The 18,475-nt window shown below is 41.8% G+C and overlaps 1 protein-coding gene across 1 annotated transcript in view; it reads left to right on the top strand.

Annotated features, from left to right (window-relative positions):
- The window catches only part of LOC147684140 (cytochrome P450 2J2-like), a 95,232-nt gene that overhangs the window by 29,074 nt on the left and 47,683 nt on the right, over positions 1-18,475 (top strand). The window contains exons 3-4 of the mRNA XM_086944530.1: positions 7,094-7,243; positions 17,534-17,694. Coding sequence (XP_086800656.1) covers positions 7,094-7,243; positions 17,534-17,694 — 311 coding nt within the window. The remainder of the gene's footprint in view (positions 1-7,093; positions 7,244-17,533; positions 17,695-18,475) is intronic.

Genomic DNA, 18,475 nt, shown 5'->3' with positions numbered 1-18,475 from the left:
CCTAAATACCGGTCGGTAACAGCTAATTTACCGAATTTCGGCTGTTTCCGAACGGTATTAAGCTACCTACATATGGCCCTGTGACTTTTGCCAAAATATAGCGTCTAAATTCAACAGAGAAATGAGGCATCCAAAACCACATTGATCAGGAGTTCTACCACTTTCAGGCATCACCTTGATTACTGCCTCTCTCATATCTTCTACTGAAGAACTCATAATTATTTCGGATCAATATCGGAATACACGTGTGTGGCAAATAGCAGAAGTGGGGAAACAAACTTTACAAAGCGCAACCACATTTGCCTTAACCAAGCATATGCGTGATTAAGGCATGTACGCAGTCTAGATGCTGGAATGGTCGGGCCCAGGAACAGTAAGGTTTGGGAGAGGACGTGGTGAGGTAAGTGGAGCTGGGGCCCGGTTATTGGGGGTAGTTTTTAGGGCTGGGGGTCAGTGTTGTTTTCAGGGCTCAGGGGATCATGGAAGTTTATAGGGCTCAGGGGGATCAGGGTAGTTATTAGGGATTGAGGGAGTTAGTCGCTTTTAGGGTTCCGGGGGTTGGGGTAGGTTTTAGGACTTTGGAGGTCGGGTTCAATTTTATGGCTCGGAGGCGGGTTACTTTTTAAGGCTCGGGCAGGGTAGATTTTAGGGCTTAGGGGGGTTTGGTGTATTTTTTAGGACTCGGAGGATTGAGGTAGTTTTTAGGGCTTAGAGGGCCATGTTCATTTTTAGGTCTCGGGGTGGGGCCGTTTTTAGGGCTCAGAGGTTTAAGTATGTTTTTAGAGCTCGATGTGCTCGGATGTAAACTTTTTCCACAAATATCCCTTTACCAGTATGCCTTTACCACAAAATTGCATGGTAAGGGCATTCGTAGTAAAGGCATTGTTGGTAAATGAAAGAGTTATTCAAACGCATTTGTGGTTAGGGCAGCATTGTAGCGGTGTAAGTGGTTTAGCCATGCATGCCTCTTTCATACAACCACAGATTTGCTTAATCTTATTTGGCAGCCCATTCACATTCCAGAATAGCCAATCCATTTCTCCTAATTTATCATGCTGTCTGGGCTGAGTCTTACTATCTCCCTAATGCTAAATTCTAATTGTAACAGTGCTTTCCTGAGCCCCCATTTACTTAGAATTGTGTTGTATTACATTGCTCATGTAAAGTGGAAACACAGCACCATCCACCCTCCCTGCAATTTGCACCATGATGTATCTGCCGTTAAACAAGCGGTACAGACTAGTACCACCCAATCATATCATAGAAAAGTACTAATCTATTTCCAGATCCCCAACTTAGAAGGAGTGAAAATGGAACTATTAACTACTAAAGCAATCCTCCTTTCAGGGAGGTGGCACCCAGTGTGTCAGTACTTGTTGCAATGCAGTATTCCTGTTGGGACTTGACCCAGAGGAGTGTAAGTATGATTGTTATTTGAAGGATTTTCACTTACCAATTTGCTAACCTTGTTTTATTTGAATAAAATATACATTTACCTCCATTACTCCTCACGTGTACACACCATGAATCTCACCTCATCCCTGGTCCCTCAGCCACATTAGGAATGTTGTCGACAGGGTACACAGGTCCTTTATACTTTCCTCCAATGGCATGGTCTATCCTGATGCCTCTGCCGTCTCCATGGGGTGTCCTTCATTTGTGGCACTTCTTTCAGTTTTTGTTCTGAGTCAGATGTTTCTCTATTGGAGAGCTCTTTAGCCCATGTAGCTCTGATGTGTCTACCTCCACTTTACATTATTTGGTATTTTGCCTACATCTGGATCTTTTTTCCTTGGTTTTCCTGGTATTGGGAGGCCTTCTTCACCCTCAGTTCATGGTCTACAGTTGACAGGTACAATGTTTCGTTCATCCACCCAACTCCATGCATGCAAAGGACACTTAGAGAATTCTGCCTTGATTTGACAACCACCACCACAATTTTCCGTTGTGGATCCCAGCGGCAGGAGCAGTTCAAGGTGACTGAGTGTGTGTGGGGTGTGCCTGGCATGGGGCGGCCTAACAAGGAACCCTGGGTGGGTTCGTTTATTTTTATTCTTTCCTGTTTCATGGGTTTGTTTGGGCCTGGAGTCTATGGTCTTCAGTGGCAGATGGCGTTGTCTTGGGCCTAGTTCTTGTAATGCTCATGTTTGTGTCCCGTCAATTACTTGTTGCCCCCTTATATGTATGTCTAGCGACCCTATCTCTTTGTACCGTGATACCCGTTTATAGATCACGTGAGCTGGACACTATGGGGCAGATTTACAAGAAAGTGACTCAGTGCGTGCCGCAAGCCATTTGGCTGCGCCGCACTGAGTCACTTTCAAAGCACAGGGATGTGAAATATTTACAACAAAATGTTACATCTCTGTGCTTCCCCCTGCACTGGCGCACAAACTGCTGCCATGGTGCAATGATGCCTGCGTCGTGGGGGGATTGTTTTTGTTCAGGAACGATTCTCTTTCTGCAGAAAAGCAATCTGAAATGCTGTTTTTCAACTTCGATGTGTGCTGCATTAGCACACATAAAAGTTGAAAAACGATGTGTGCTGCAGAATGCAGCACGCATAGAAAGAGGCAAAAACCAAGGAGAGATTAATATTTTTCTCTTTGTTGCGCCTCCCTATGCCTCCCCTGGGAGGCCTAGCATTCACACGCATTTACAGATTTACAATTCCTTGTAAATCTGGAAATGTGTCTGGTTCCATGGGTGTTGCGTGGGAACACGCACTGCAACACACATAGAACACTCTCACAGAAAGTGGTGCGTGTAAAGGGGCCATATTTACAAGGACAGGAAACGTCACGCAGGGTGGCTTTTCCTGTCATTGTAAATATGGAGCAGTGAAATGCGCCAATGGCACATCAAATAAAGTGACGCACCTGTGGCGCAAGGGGCTTGTAAATCTGCCCCCCATAAAGGCAACAAAAGCACCATGCTGTACGTTCCGTAAAAAAACTGTTGGTACACCCGAATAATGAATAAAAAATGCTTCAAAGCCTTTTTCATGTCAAGCGTACTACTGCTCTTGCCCCCTTGGTATCTAAATTGAAGGACTGACTGAAACTGCTAGTTCCACTCCTTTCACCAGGATGGTAGCACGTACATGGTCTTTTAACCACTGGCTCTTTCCCCACTTCTGGCCCAATCACAGGCTCATATGCATGGTCCTGTCTTACCGCCTGTACCTAAGAGGGCTCATTTCCTTCAAGGCGTCCTTCCTATATTTCATATTCATTTTTCCCACATTTTCCGAATTTCGTTTGATCCCTCCGCTCTTTCTTCTAGGAATAAAGGGGCATAATATCAAGGCTTGTGAAATTAGATTATCGGCGCTTTAGTGGCCGTTTTTGGCTTCAAAGCGGCGCAAATTTTATCGCCCTATTAGCAAGCTGTCTTAGCGACAGCTTGAAGGCGATAGCGAGCGGTTTGGTGCCCGCTTTGTATGTTAGTGATATTTATCGCTAATGACATGCAAAGTGGGCGTACCCAACCTGTTAGAGACTGAAGGCGGTCGCTAACATAGCTATCACCTATTATCAACGCAGGCGTAGCGCTGCAAAAATTTGCGTTAAGCGCGAATATCGCCAAAACCTAACGCCTGCTCCGACCAATTCTTAGCCTGTATATCCAATGGGAGGTTGATATTCAGGTTAAGTTCCTATTAGCGATAATGCTTGAATATCGCTGTATTTCCAGCGACATTCACGCATTTCGCCGCTATCGCCGTATATTTTATTGCATTGGAGATAAAAGTTGCTAATAGCACGTTATCTCTGCTATAAAATCCGGCGATGCGCGGCGATAATTTTTTTTCCGCTAAGCTCATTTAGAGATAAATATCGCTAGTTGTTGATAATATGCCCCAAAGTGCTTTATTTATTTTAAAAAAGGCAGCTGTTTTCATTGGCTTCCGTCCTTGGCATTAGTTTCACAAAATTAAGGCTGATAATTACCTGATTGCTTGAAAATGACAGCCCTTCAAATAAATGTTATCTGCTGAGGGGGAAGCAAAGTCATCCACACAGGACTTAAGGCTGGGTAAGGGACTTTTTTAACCCTTTCGCTGCGGCGGCTATTCCGCCGCAGCGCTAACAGGGTGGGGCGGCCGCGCGGCGGCCGCATGCTGGTGACAGAACCGCTCCGTCACCAGCCGCGGTTGAGCTGTGCTCGTGACGGAGCGGTTCCGTCATGGCCCGCCCCGCTCAATAGAACGCGCCGTGCAGGCGCGAAATCAGCGCCGCGCAGGCGCCCCGGCCGGGCCATGACGGAACCGCTCCGCCATCAGCACAGCCCAACCGCAGCTGATGACGGAGCGGTTCCGTCATTAGCATGGAAGGAGTTAAAAAAGGTTGTCTAATCTGGGTTCATGGATATCTTAGACGTTACTGCAGGAAATGCCATCAAAGTGCCTCAATGTAACAGAACCAGTTTTAAAGAGGATGTCATAAAAGTGTTTAGGTGTTCAGTCGGAGATTTGTGGTAAAGGAAGGAATGGGTTGTATGTCAGTCTGACAGTACTTCATATCTAAGATATCTAAGAGAGTAGTTCCAGATCAGATCCTTTTAACATTTGTCACTAGTTGCTCCAGTACTTAAATGCCAACTAATGTGGGTAGAAGAAGTGGTACACATATTACTGTGTATTCCTCATTTTTGCATCTGAATGCCGAAACCAGTGGGATAAATTAAATAAAAATATAATAATGTATAAATAACAACATGTATGATATACTTACTTAAAGGGGCCACTGCTCTTCACCCATTGGTCTATTGTTGTGCCATTCCCATTTTACTTCCACCTACCACCGCATGGGGCAATCAATGGAACAGTCTACTGAAGCCTCTGGTTAATGTCACTTTGAGGAACTGCACTTCTCTCTTTCACAAGGTACACTTCCACATGCAAGGAGTTCCTTTTAGTGCCAGCTGTGCCTGATGTCGTAGTAGGACGCATTTGATGTGAGCACAGGGCAAAGTCCCTGTCTCCTTCCAGTGCTGTTTATAAATTCCTTTTGAAGTGTGCGGCTGCTATTTCACAGCATACCGCATTGTTTTCCTGGACTGGGTTTCAATAATGATTCTTTGATTAACTTTGCCAGAAAGAAAACGATCCTTTATGGTCTTTCATTTGCAGCACACTTCTAACAGTTTTATTTTGACATAGGTGGGGTGTATTTTGGGTTTTAGTTTCCAATATTGTATACTGTGAACATTCTTCTTTCCTTTCGTCTTTCCATATGTTTTCTTTCATAATTTCTATCTGTCCTATTTTGTTTTCTCTTCTTTCTTTCTTTCTTTCTTTCTTTCTTTCTTTCTTTCTTTCTTTCTGTCTTTCTTTTCTTCTTTCTTTCCTTTTTTCCTTCTCTCTGTCTTGCTTTCTTTTCGTCTTTTCGTCTACCGTTCCTTCATTCTTTCTGTGCCTTTACTGTTTTATTCCCTTCTTTTTTTGCTGCCTTCCCATTCTTTTTCTTTCCTTCTTTCTTTCCTTTCTTCTTTTCTTTTTATCTTTCCTTTTCCTTTATTTTTTACCTCATTCCATCTTTCATTTCACCTTACAGTCTTTTCTTGCCTTCTTTCTTTCTTTTTTGCTGTCTTTCATATTTTCTTTTTTCTCATCTCTCCTTATTTCTTTCTTTTCTTTCTCTTTTGCCTTCATTACTTTTTCTTTCCTTTCTTTCTCTGCATCTTAATTTCTTACCTTCTTTACTTTTGTCTTCTTTTCTTCTTCTTTTCTTTCTTTTTGCCTTTTGTCATTCTTACCTTTTTTCATTTTTCTTTCTTTCTTATGTGCTTTCTTTTCTATCTTTCTTCATTTTTGTTTCATTTCCCTTTTATTTCCTTCTTTCTTTTTGCCTTCTTTACTTTGCTCTTTCCTTTTTTCCTTCATTCTTTCCTTTATTTTTCTTTTTTCTTTCTTTCTTGTCATTCTTTCCTTTTTACCTATTTCTTTTATTCTTCCTTCTTTCTGCCTTCTTTACTTTTTGTATCTTTTTTCCTTTTTGCCTTCCTTCTTTGCTTTCCTTCCTTTCTTTCTTTTGCCTCCCATTCTTTCTTTTTTTTGCCTCCCTTGCTTTCTTCCCTTTTGTCTTTATTTATTCTTCCTTTTTTGTTTCCTTCCTCAGTTCTTCCCCTTCCCTCTTGCCTTCTTTCTCAAAAGCGAAGCTAGCAACTGATTTGGGTCTGAGTTAGCTAAGACCTTTTGATTTTACTAAACGTATGTAAAACAGTTACTTATAGCGTTTTCGTACAGATTTCATCCATTAGTGTGTGATTGTGTCATTCACGTTTTTCTTCCACAAACTACAGCATGCATCAAGCAGCAATCACAAACAATGAGTTTGCAAAAACCTTGACAAAACAACAATCGCAAAAAGGCTGGCAGCCAGCGCAAGACCTATTGGCATTGCCAATGCTTGTTTTTAGTACTGTGCTAAAGTGATATGCTCCCATAGACTGTATCCTCTTCGAGGTCCTCTATAGTAGGGCATTGCTTTGTGGCAAAGTCAGCTGTAATAGCATTTACATTGCTGCATATTTGAGACCCGTCCTATGGATACATTAGCCAGCTGATAACCTGCCCATTTCTACCGTATTGTAGATCCCATTAGCATTATATGATGGGGCAGTGAGACTTTGCTTATAAGTGTCATCTGCATATGTTAGGACTTACTCTTAGTTCTTTATGAGCCATACATACTATGTATTAGAACAATGGAATGTTGGGAGCTCCATTGAAAACAATGGAGTGCTCCGGTCTTATAATCGCTGGTATAAGCCTGGAGCTCCAACATTCCAATGTTTCTTTGTTCACAGCTCTGGCTGTGAACAAAGGCTTCAGGGAGCCTGAGGGGATTCCAATCCCCTCACGCTCCCATAAGGCTTTGTTCTTTTTTGTTAAAACATTCAGCCCTCTAGTGGCAGAATGTTCTAATAGCCTTATAGCCCTTCGTAGCTGGGCTATACTGGCTATTAAAGACCCCTCTCTTTAACGCTGGAGAGGGCCTTTAATAGCCAGTATAGCCCTCTACGGCGGGCTATAAGGCTATGGTAGTGAATATGTATTAATAGTAACATCATTAATTCTCTCCCTTAGGGGTTGTCTTTTCAAATGGACCCACCTGGAAGCAGCAGAGACGATTCAGCTTGATGACTCTGCGCAACCTTGGACTTGGTAAGAAAACTATGGACAGGACAGTCCAGAGAGAGGCTCAACATCTAGTAGAGGTATTCACAATGACTAAAGGTAAGGGGGAATTCTAACCCATCTTAAAGTCACTAAAGACTATTCAGTGTGTAAACGCTTTGCTCTGTTCCAGCTACTAGGCTGTATTGTATGAATTACATCCGAGAAGCCTGTTGAAAGTTATGTCCCAGTGTCTGGAAAAACAAGTATGTGTGTATTTATAGAAGTATGAAGAGGCGCAGGAACTGGGAAAAGAGGAACATTGTCCATCTAAGGCCTGTTTACTGAAGGCACAGGAATTCACCACCGATACTCTTCCTAGATATGTTTTTGACATGTGCGCCACCCACCAAAGCTATCAGCGAGGTATAACTATAGCTGCATTAAGAAATCCGTCTAGCATGTAATATAAGGGAGAATTCCATGAAATGTGAAAATATCTCCAATGTAGGGGTTGCTAATGAAAATGTTAGCCTTACTAAATTATGTGGTATGAGAGTTCTTTATCAAAAAAGTAACATACAGACCATCCTCGTAATGAGCATTCATGTCTTCTGTGCTGGCTTAAGTTAAAAATCCTGGATTTCACAAATTTCCAACTACAGAAATTTCTGAAGCAGAATTGAAGAAATAAGTGATTAACTAAAAAAAGTAAAACCAAATTAAAACCAATCACTGGGAATAGACAAAGGGTTATGTAGCAGCAAAGACAGAAGAAGGGGGCAGCATAGCTCCACTACAGCCACTAGACTTCAGAAGAATTTTCATTCCCAGAACACTGTTCAATTTACATTTACAAGAGAGGATGATGTCTTCAAAAATAATTTTTCTGAGATTTTGTAACACTCAACCATTGTTTACTTATCGCACGGTATGAGTAATTAGGTCCGTCATGACATCTCGGGAATTCATTGAAATAATTAAAATACAATTTAGAATTGACAAATAGGAGAAGGTACTAAAGATAAGAAGATAGGAAAAAAATAAGAAAATAAGGTACTTTAGTATCTTTAGTTTGAAGTGATACGCATCACTCAAATGACAGAAATTAAAGGATAATTGCGATTCATGATATGTATCCAAAATATCTGTAAAGAAAAAGAAATGGGGAAAAGAGTGCAAATAAACTTCAGATGGTCACATTCGGCTTGAAAACATGCTGGTTGATCAAGGTTTATCCATCAATTAAAAATTACAGCTTGAGATAATTGATATTACAAGAGAAATTGATGACTTACAATTGAACAATTTAACCCTTAAACACTATGACATTTTAGAAGATATTTGGAACACATTGGAAGTATTAGTTTAGGGGAGTAAGTACTCATCTTAAATAATAATTGCAATCCTTGTCAGGGTGAATGAATCAATAACATCACAAAATTAACCTGAGCTCAATCCCATGGTAGAAATGGCAAAGAGTAGACAGCATTAACTTTGAGGTGATGTGTAAAGTAAGTATGCTGTACCAAATCAGTAAAAGTCAACACAGAACACAAGAAAAATCACAAATCAGTTAGAAAAGTTTGAGTATGTTTTAATAAATACTATTACACCAAAAAGGGAAACACGAGATATGATTTTTTGTGAAGTTTAATTTACAAAATGGTGTAAAAAAAGTATTAAATGCCAACCACTGTCATCTGGTTGCACTTAACTGGTATCTAAGCACTAGTTAAGGCCAACCGTGATAAAGCGAAGGTGGGATAGAGAAACCAGGTTCAAAAGTAATATACTGCCCTGAAAACACCTTGCAGCCTGTTAGGATTTACAGGGATACAAGTAAGGGACTCCATCATTAACCACACTTCTACCGTTTTCAGTTAAATAATATCTGTTATTAAGTACAGCATCTGAAGATGCTGTGCAGGGGAAACAGGGGAAGGGAGACAGAGAGGGAAGAAACACTCCTTAAGCATCTTACACTTCTTATCGCCAGAACACAGACTGTTAAGAAGGCATGCAGTAAGAACCCTCTATCTACAATGGGCCTACTGGTAACCCCAGTAATCCTATGAATCAAGGTGTAGCTGATCGAAATATACTTGTATGAATCATATAACAATGCCTTGTGAGTGTGCATCAGTAGAATGGCTTACCAGGATATGGAAGCAGAGGGGCTGCAGCTAGCCCCTAGATAGCAAAGATACAGTCTGTAAAATGAACATGAAGGCCCACCTCTGATAGTAGAGACACCAGGTGAAATATTACTTGGAAAGGTCACTGTTGAATCAAGAACTTGTAAATGCCACCATCAAGTCTCAGAATTTGTGAGAGGAAGAGAAATCCTGTGTGAAACCTCTGCTGCTATAAGCAACTGAAGGAATTGAAGAGGAACAAACCCAAAAATGTCAGGCAATATAATACCTGTGAACTTAACAATCATAATACATAACTCACCAAACACTGTTGCCAGGCAAGGTGTGATTCTGTGAATGGTGGTTACATCTTTCTGATTGATTGTTTCTGACCCAAAAGTATGAAGAATGTTCCAGCCCACCCCAAACAATTCAGTCTCTTCTCACTTTCGCACCGAAGTGCTGTACTCCATCTCCTGCCCATCTGCCAGTGGGCTATTTGACATAGTTTAAAAGGCTGACCCATAGCAAGCTTTTATCATGGAGTCTGGGAAATATGGTTGTGTTCATGTGATACTAATTCTGACCCTTGGAGATTGGAAATTCTAGAATTGCTAACACAAACAAGATTTTCTCAGATCCTATTACGATTGAACGTCCATTTCAATTTGTAATATAGTATCAAAGAAAATTAATTTTGTTTCCTCTTTTTGCAGAAATTTCTTTAAATTCCCTGATTCCTCTACATTTTCTTTAAATAAAAAATAGCTTCATGTTATTTGATTGAACACAGATCTGAGATAAGGAAAATTCATTAGTACCCTAAAGTGCGTGCTTTAAGCAGATAAAATTTTGGAGTCTATTTGATTGTTATTTTTAGTTTTATTCTGAGGAAGCCTGTTAATACCCATGAGGCTATGCAAATATAATGTGTTTTATATAATGAATTTTAAAATAAACTTTCTCCTATGAGGGAGAGGGAGAGGGAGAGAGAGTAAACAGATAAATATGTCATGTTAACATAAAATACTTCAATGCTTGAGACCATCAGGAATGAAATGAAACACAATTGCATTGCCAACATGATAAATAATTATTTCAAAGAAAGGTGTTCATTATGCCACCACTGCATACGATAGTTCACTACCCCTTACCAGTCTAAATGACTGAATGCCTGTGTCTAGCAAGAAGCTATTTGTACCTGCCAATGTTTATCAACCAGTTCACCCTTGACTGAAATGTGACCAGAAATTGCAGATTTATACTACTTAATAGTCCTGTAACCCAAACTGGTTTAAAAAAAGGGAGTATTTAGAATTTGAAACATGTAACTGTGAATTACAGGGTGTTTCCTAGCAAATCGCTCAGAGTGACATCAAATAAACAAGAGCAAAGCTTGAGTTTTCTATCATGTCACTCAGAATGCTGTGGCGAAAAATATCCCTGTATTTCTCTTTTTACTCACCTGTAATTTTATGTTAAGTATTCCCCGAAAATCATCTGCCCCTGCTTTCAGAAGTAATGTAGGAGCCATACATAACATGTATTCTCCTCCCTGTACTGAATGTAAAAGAATACATTCCCTACTGCCACCCAGATCCACCACTCTCTCTGATATCCTTTTCCTCCCATCCAAAAGAAGTGCTTCCTGCTTAGTCTGTATGAGTAGATGTATGTACTATGCAAACCTGTATAAATATGCATCTCACCTCAAAGTTCAGTTGCTTCCTACAGGAGTTGGGAGATGTGGTCAGACCTTCTTGTGATGGTTAATAGGAGGGCTCTGAGTTTAAGGGCTGGGTTTTAAGGGGTAAGGAGGCATTGTAAGATATAATCCAGAAGGGAGATTTCATAGTCCAGACTGGAGAGGTCTAAAGTTTGGACCAACATTTTGAAGTCTTTCGGTAGAATGAAAGACTTCATTCACCTGGGGAGGCTGTTTTAGTACCAAGCATTTTTTGCAAGGACGCTAATGTGCACCTGTAGGTTAAGGATTTGTCTAAGATGAAGACCAATGATTTAGCATTGTTGAGAATTGTTGGGTTAGAAATTATTTGGAGTGGCATTGAGCCAGTACTTAGTTGAAGTGGTAACATTTTGGAATGAGGGCAGGGGCGTTCCAGCATGGAAGGTTTTTGGGTGTTCAATACATTGTCAATGTCTTCTGGTGAGGTAACATTTAAGTACAGTTATGTGTCACCTGGCTAGGAGTCGATTGATAGGTTTGAGATTCTCAGAAAGAAAAGAAAGTCTCCATGTACAGCCTGAAGAGCATCAGTGAAAGTTTCAACCCTAGAGTGACTCCTTTGGGAAAAAGTGATAGAAAGGAAAATGGTTCCAAGAAGGGAAAGAGTGGCTCCATTTACAGGCTGAAGAGCACCAGTGACCGGATTTCCAAATCCCTGGCACATGGAGTTAGTCAATGTGCAAAACTGAATTAGAAATCCAGTTGAACTGAGACCCAGGCAGAGCGTACTGAACAATATAGTGTTAGAAGTGTTTCCTGGTAACAATCCGTCCCATAAAGTTGAGTTCAAGGTAAATAGTGGAACTCCAAATCCTCTTTCGTTATTGAAACACAAACTATAGGATTATTATGCCATTTAAAAAAAAATATTTTTCAAAAAACCTATACGGCTTCACATAATACAAATAGTAACATCACTGAATACAAAATTAAAGCAGCAAAACAGTTTATGAACACTAACAACAACAGGAAATTGTCTAGCCTAGTTATCCAATTTTATTGACCTAACTTCCTCATTGTGCTATCTCTAGCCTTATTGCTATTTTTAACCGCATCAGCAAAAATAAGCCAACTCTCGCGTTTCAGCAGTGGTGCACCTACCTGGTTTGGGGCAACAGGATTTTTTGTTCCGTCTGGAATATCAAGCCTGATATTCCTATCTCAGGGACAGTAATTGTTGTGTTGAGAACAAAGGCAGCACTGGCACCAGTGAGTAAAGGATAATCTCTGTGCAGAAGCTTTACAGGAGTCCTCAGTTAAGGTGAAGGCTGGTCCATTCCCATCCTGATCTTGATCGCCGTTGTGGAGCCATCTCAAACCTATTATCCGGTACCTGGCTTCCTATAGGATCTGATTGTCTATATCACCTTATCCTGGTTACTATTTAGAAAACAATGAGAGGACTGGCAGACACTAACTCAGAAATAAGACACACAATCATGGTAACAAATGCACCAGCTCAATTATCATATTTATCTTAAAAGAGGTCCAGGAAGCAAGCAATACAAGCTCTTCTCCACACGTCTTAAACTTCACACTTTCTGTGGAAAAAAAAGAAAGTCTGAACCAATATAGTGAATTTAATTGAAGAACCTGGATGCACATCCCATGCATGTCTAAATCTTCACACTTTATTTAAAAGAAATCAGAGTATAAAAAGACAAATGATGGAAATTGAAAAGTCTAAAAAGATAAATGATGAAAATAGAAAAATCTGAAAAATTGAATTAATGGAAATAGTCCTAATTTGAAACGGACTGGTCATAGTTTTTTACAACATCCTCATAATAACTAATTAACAAAACAAAAAAGATACAGCGACTGAATATCCTTACAGCCACCTGTTTAATTCCCTATGCTTGTTTACCGAAATAAAAAAGTATCTGCATCTGCAAACATGGTATTCACAACTTCCCCCGAATGCAAATAAAAATATTTGAAAAAACATTAATGATTGTGCACGAGAATTGTATGATAAGATTCCATGCACAATGATAAAGAAAAGTGAACTAGACAAATTATTTCATTTCTAATTATTTTTATAGCTGTTTGCAAGAAAGGAAAAGAAAAATATGAAGAAGACCATAGGTGTAAATTATCCCATTTAAAAAAAAAACGTTTTCTTCACTCAACATTCCAAAAAGTATGTCGAGTTACTGTCATGCATGGTGCTGCAATCTGGTCATATTTATTTTTTATCAGCTTGTGATGTGGAAAGGAATTTTCCACAGATTTCAGAGGTTGAAGACAGGAAAATAATTTGTCCCTTGGCACCAGAGTGGGGTCTAGCGTTACATGTGAAACAGCAGTAGCTGAATTAGATAACACAGCACTCACTGTTGATGGGGAAAAGTAAGAATCCATTGCAGAAGAGCCTGTCCTGTGGCAGAGAGAGTCCTGCTTGAGTAGGTGCTGACACTGCTGGTGGACCAGGAGTTAGTGGTATTAATGGCCAACCCGAATTAAAATCCAGTTGGTTTGCAACTCTAACACAACCCACTCAGCAATATTGCGTAGGAAGTGTTTCCTGGTAATGATCAGTGCCATAAGTGAGTTCAGGGGCAGCTGTGGAACTCCAAACCCTCTTCTGTTAATGAATCACACTCTCAATGGTCACCAGAAGTGGACTATACATTTTAAATTGTTTATTTTACAAACTCTTTTCCAGTGCACACAATATAAATGGTAACATCACAGAACATAAAATTGAAGCAGAGAGCCAACAATATGACAATCATGCTGACAAATGAGTCTGATTGAATATATTTATCCTAAAGGAGGAACAAGAACCAAGTAATACAAGCACTGCTATGCAGTCTTTTAAAACATTGTCTATAAAAAAAATAGAAGAGTATGAAAGGACCAACGATGAAAACATTAAAGTCTGAAAAGACAAGTAGTGGAAATAGAAAAGTCTGCAAAGGCAAATGATGGAAAAAAATAAAATCATAAAATCTGAAAGGGAACAATCCTTGGGCCAGATGTACGTAGGTAAAGGTTAGTGATTACCAAATAGCACATTTCTGAAATGTGCTATTTAGTAATCGCAAACACCAATGCACACTTGTGTGCTTTACAATTTCTGCAATTTCCAGTGTGGACCTCATTCTTATTCATGAGACTGGTCTCGGTTTGCCATCAATTGAGAATAGCAAAACCACAGGGATGGTGGCCTGCTGCAGACCACCATGTTTGTGATTGCCTTTTTTTTGCAGCATGTTTTCTTTAAAGGAAAACAGGATGTCTACCAAAAAGACGATGAAAAGTTTCTTTTCACTTATTAAGAGTAGGGGGTAAATGTAAATGTTTTTGTACTTGTATAGCGCACAGCTATCCGCAGTGGGTTTCCCGGTGCTTGTACGAATACCGCAAGGGAACCCTTCCAGGCTTTTCCTGTGAAGTGTCCACTCCTGGGCACCCCCATGGTGCAGACCAGGCATCCCTCGCGTTGTGGGGGCCGTTGTGGAGACTAAGCAAGCTATTGCCCAGAGTTGCAGCGTGGGACCCATGATCAGAATAGGCACTGAGGCGAGAACATCCGGGCTGGGGAATTAATGAGCCCGAGACCTGCCAGGGCAGGAATCGAACCCTGGTCCCTGGCCAGAGCTCTGCATCAAGGCCTGCCTGCTCTAACCATTGAGCCACACTTCTCCACATTGAGCCTGCTCTTAAAAGATTTCTCTACAAACATTCACAAAGGGGTCCTTTGGTGACCCCTTCCTATTTGCGAATAAGTTACCTCAGACTTTAAGTAGGTGTCAAAATGTAAATGTTTTGCGACCGCATTTTGGTCGCTAAACATTTACACATACCACTCCGATTCTGTATTAGGAAGAAACGCCCTAAACACGCCCCTTTCTAATACCGAATTGCAAACCTAATTTACGATTCCTTAATAGGTTACCATATCGCAAATAGTGCTTTGCACATTAAAAAAAGATTTTTTGCAGCTGCAATTTGCCCAATACTGTCAATCATGCCATTTACGACCACAAAACATCTTTGCACATCTGGCCCATAGTGTCTATTATACCCTCCAAATAACTCTTGATATAAACAACAAACATGGGGCCGATTATGATGGCGGACGGACCTGAGTCCGTCCGCCACCATAGAGTAGGAGGGAACCTCCGCATGGGCTGCGGAGTTCCCTCCTGTGCAATTAGGATGTGACCGCCACCCTGGCGGTCACATCCTCTATTTCTAACATTGCGGCGGGTGCGCCTTCAAGCTGCACCCGCAGCAATGTTAAAAATGCATGCATTGCATTTGTATGTAGAAAGTGGCAGGCACTGCGTGGTGCCTGCCACTTTCTGCATACAAATGCAGGGGGGTACCATAGGTACCCACCATGTGCACGCCCCACCCCCCCTTCACCTAGGGGGCCCGCAACGGGCCTCCGCAGTGAAGGTACACATGCTTTTCCACGGCGGAAAAGCTGCCGCGGAAAAGCATGTTTTGCAGCCCATCCTAATCTGGCTGACGGTGTCTGAGAGACACCGTCACCATATTAGAGCTTTCCCGCCGCGGTTGTAAGCCAACCGCGGCGGAAAAGCTGCGGACGGAAACCAGGACTCACCAGCCATCCTAATGTGGCGGTGGGTCTTTGGTGGGTCCGCAGAGGGTTTTCCGCATCCTCCGGGCCGGCGGTGGCTTCCGCCGGCCCAGAGGATGCGGAAAATCCTCCATCGTCATAGGCCCCTTAATGAGGCGAGTTTTCTTTCCCTACATATTGAGCCTTTCTGAAATAAGGCAGATATTCAACTAATAACAAACGGTTTTGCATAAGCTTCGTTATCACACCTTCACAACAGGAGAGCATGCTAGAAAAATACATTAGATAGAATCACAGTTATTAATGTTGCATATTTAACAATAGATGTCCTCATATTGAAATATAAAGGCATTAAAAACACATTCTTCACAGCATGCCCGTTTTTGGTGGATACTCATCAAAAGGCATTTCTGTCATTCAGCTGAACAGGAAGCTATTGCATTCACTAACAAGCAGCTTGATGGCTTCATCTCATTATGGACATCATTATTCCTATCAGAAAGTGGAATTTGTGCTCAAGAGCTCTCAATCATGTCTTGTTTTTTACCAAGTATTTCTTTACAGAGGTTTGCCATGGAATCACGAGCATACCCACATTAGGGCCTTTTTACCATGAGGCCCAAAAAGCTTCCAACCGCAGATGAGAGGCTCTTTGAGCCTCATTGCGGTTTCAATTCAATTCAGTCAGAATTGAAACCAGCTGGTCATTCTGGCTGGATCTGCCAGGCTCCCGTTGGCCCATAATCCCCATGGATGGCGGAGAAGTGTGGCTCAGGGGTTAGAGGCGGCAGACCTGGAGCTTGAGTTCGGCCCTGGACCAGGGTTCAATTCCCCGCCTCGGCGGGTCTTGGGCTCAATAATTCCACGGACTCGATAATTCTCGCTCCGGTGCCTTCTCAACTCACGGGTTCACACTCTGCGACTCTGGGTAATAGCTTGCTTAATCTCCACATTGGCCCCTCGCGGTGGGATGCCTGGCTTTCACCTTGTGGATACCCAGCCAGGGTTATCTCACAGGGAAATACCAGGACGGGTTCCCTAAGCAAGCGCGGAGATGCCCCAGGGTAAGTCATGCGTTATATAAGCTTCATACATTTACATTTACATTTACACATTTACATTTACATTCTACCGTAGGGATTACGATGCTCGTTTTTTGACAGGCTTTCCATGCCGGGCTTTCCAACATGGTGCAGAGATTAACACAATCTTTCATTTCACTATCGGAGCTTGTGCTAGGGCCTGTTTACGGGCGCAGCACAAGCTACCATAGATAAGTGGAAGTATGCAACCACACCATGTGCGGTCGCATTGTAATGGCGGGGTCGGACCACTGATCAGAGGTCGGTTGGTCCAGAGACCATGATAGTATCGGTTGGATGTAACTCTGAATGACATCGTAATAGAGCCCACAACAATCTGAATTATATACAATAGGCCTGTTGTCAGCAGACAGCTACAGTCAGTGTTCTGTAGGCAAGCTTTATAAATTAAGCAATTCCATAACAGTATGAGAGGTAAAACGTAATTGAAACATTGCTGTCAAAATACATACAACTATTCTTGTATCTCATTGGCACGTCAAGTCTCATTGTGTCATAGCAAGGATGCCAGGGCCCTAGTGCAAGACAAGGAACCTAAAATCCTTCCTGTAGTTTAAAAGAAATATAATTTGAGGGCAGTGAGCCATTCATATCCCATGTCCACAATGCCATGGTACCAGCAGCTGCATTTTTGTTGTACAATTACCCAAGTTCCTTATAAAAAAACTACAGGGTAACCCTTGTGTTATTATGATCTCACCTCAAGTTGGCATCATCAGATAGTTGAGCAATATTGTGTGATGGTGACATTAGTGAAATATCTATCTGAGGGTTGTTACAGTTATAGTAGTCATGCTATTAACAAATACATTTGCAATGGCCTAACTTACACAACATTCTAGTCACTGTTTCCTCTTTGTGTTTTAGGGAAAGCGATTGATCCCACACCCAATGTTGCCCAGTCTATTTCCAATGTTATGGCTGCTATTTTATTTGGGCACCGTTTCTCCAGCGATGATAAGGAGCTCCAACAGCTAAGAGAAGCATCAGAAGTCATAATGAAAGTTGTAAGCTCTCCCTGGGCACAGGTGAGTCTCCAATGAATATTATAAGCTAAAATAAGAAGTGCATTTAGGAAGGGAAATTGAAGTGATGGATCAGCCTGAAGGGTGACTCTTGGAAACAGTTAGAGTTTAAGCAAAAAACATCAGGTTAGAGACTGAAGCATTTTTACCAAAACAGATCTGTAAGGGAGACACACTTGTTCAAACCAGCTTTAGCCTTGGGTCTCCATGGGACATTCAGAGTGAGCAAGCTGGTGGTGCTGTCAAGGGCCAACCGAAGCTTGAATTGTCTCCAGGTGGGGGACCTATACTTGGTAAAAGTGCACATCATAGTGTACCTGAGAAGGTCCAAAACTGACTAGGAAGGGAAAGGGGGGCACATGCAACTGGAGTGTCTTGCGGCAAGGGAGCACTGCCCGGTATGCTTGACCCACAGTTTCATACTGGTCAGGGCAGTAGGTGGCTCCCCTTTATGAGGACTGCAGCTACCTCAGCATGTTCCAATTCACCACAGTGATGCACTAGGACCTGACAAAAGGGGTCCTGACAGCGGCACACTTTGGGTCACATTCATTTCACATCGGCGGGCACCACAGCAGCAGCACCTGGCATGGCGGACAAAGGGATTAGGTGCATAGGGAGGTGGGAATCCTCAGCGTTTAAGACATACGCTAGGTCATCATCCCACTAACACAGGTCTAATCTTTCACTGCAGGATAGTGAAAGGATAGCGAGACACTCGTACATCATGCGGGCACAGCGGTGGGCTGGCGCCACAAAGCTGTATTGTGGCTAATGGCTGTGC

The sequence above is a fragment of the Lissotriton vulgaris genome, chromosome 11 (assembly GCF_964263255.1).
Source record: "Lissotriton vulgaris chromosome 11, aLisVul1.2, whole genome shotgun sequence".
Lineage (NCBI taxonomy): Eukaryota > Metazoa > Chordata > Amphibia > Caudata > Salamandridae > Lissotriton > Lissotriton vulgaris.
This window is presented reverse-complemented; position numbering and strand designations above follow the sequence as displayed.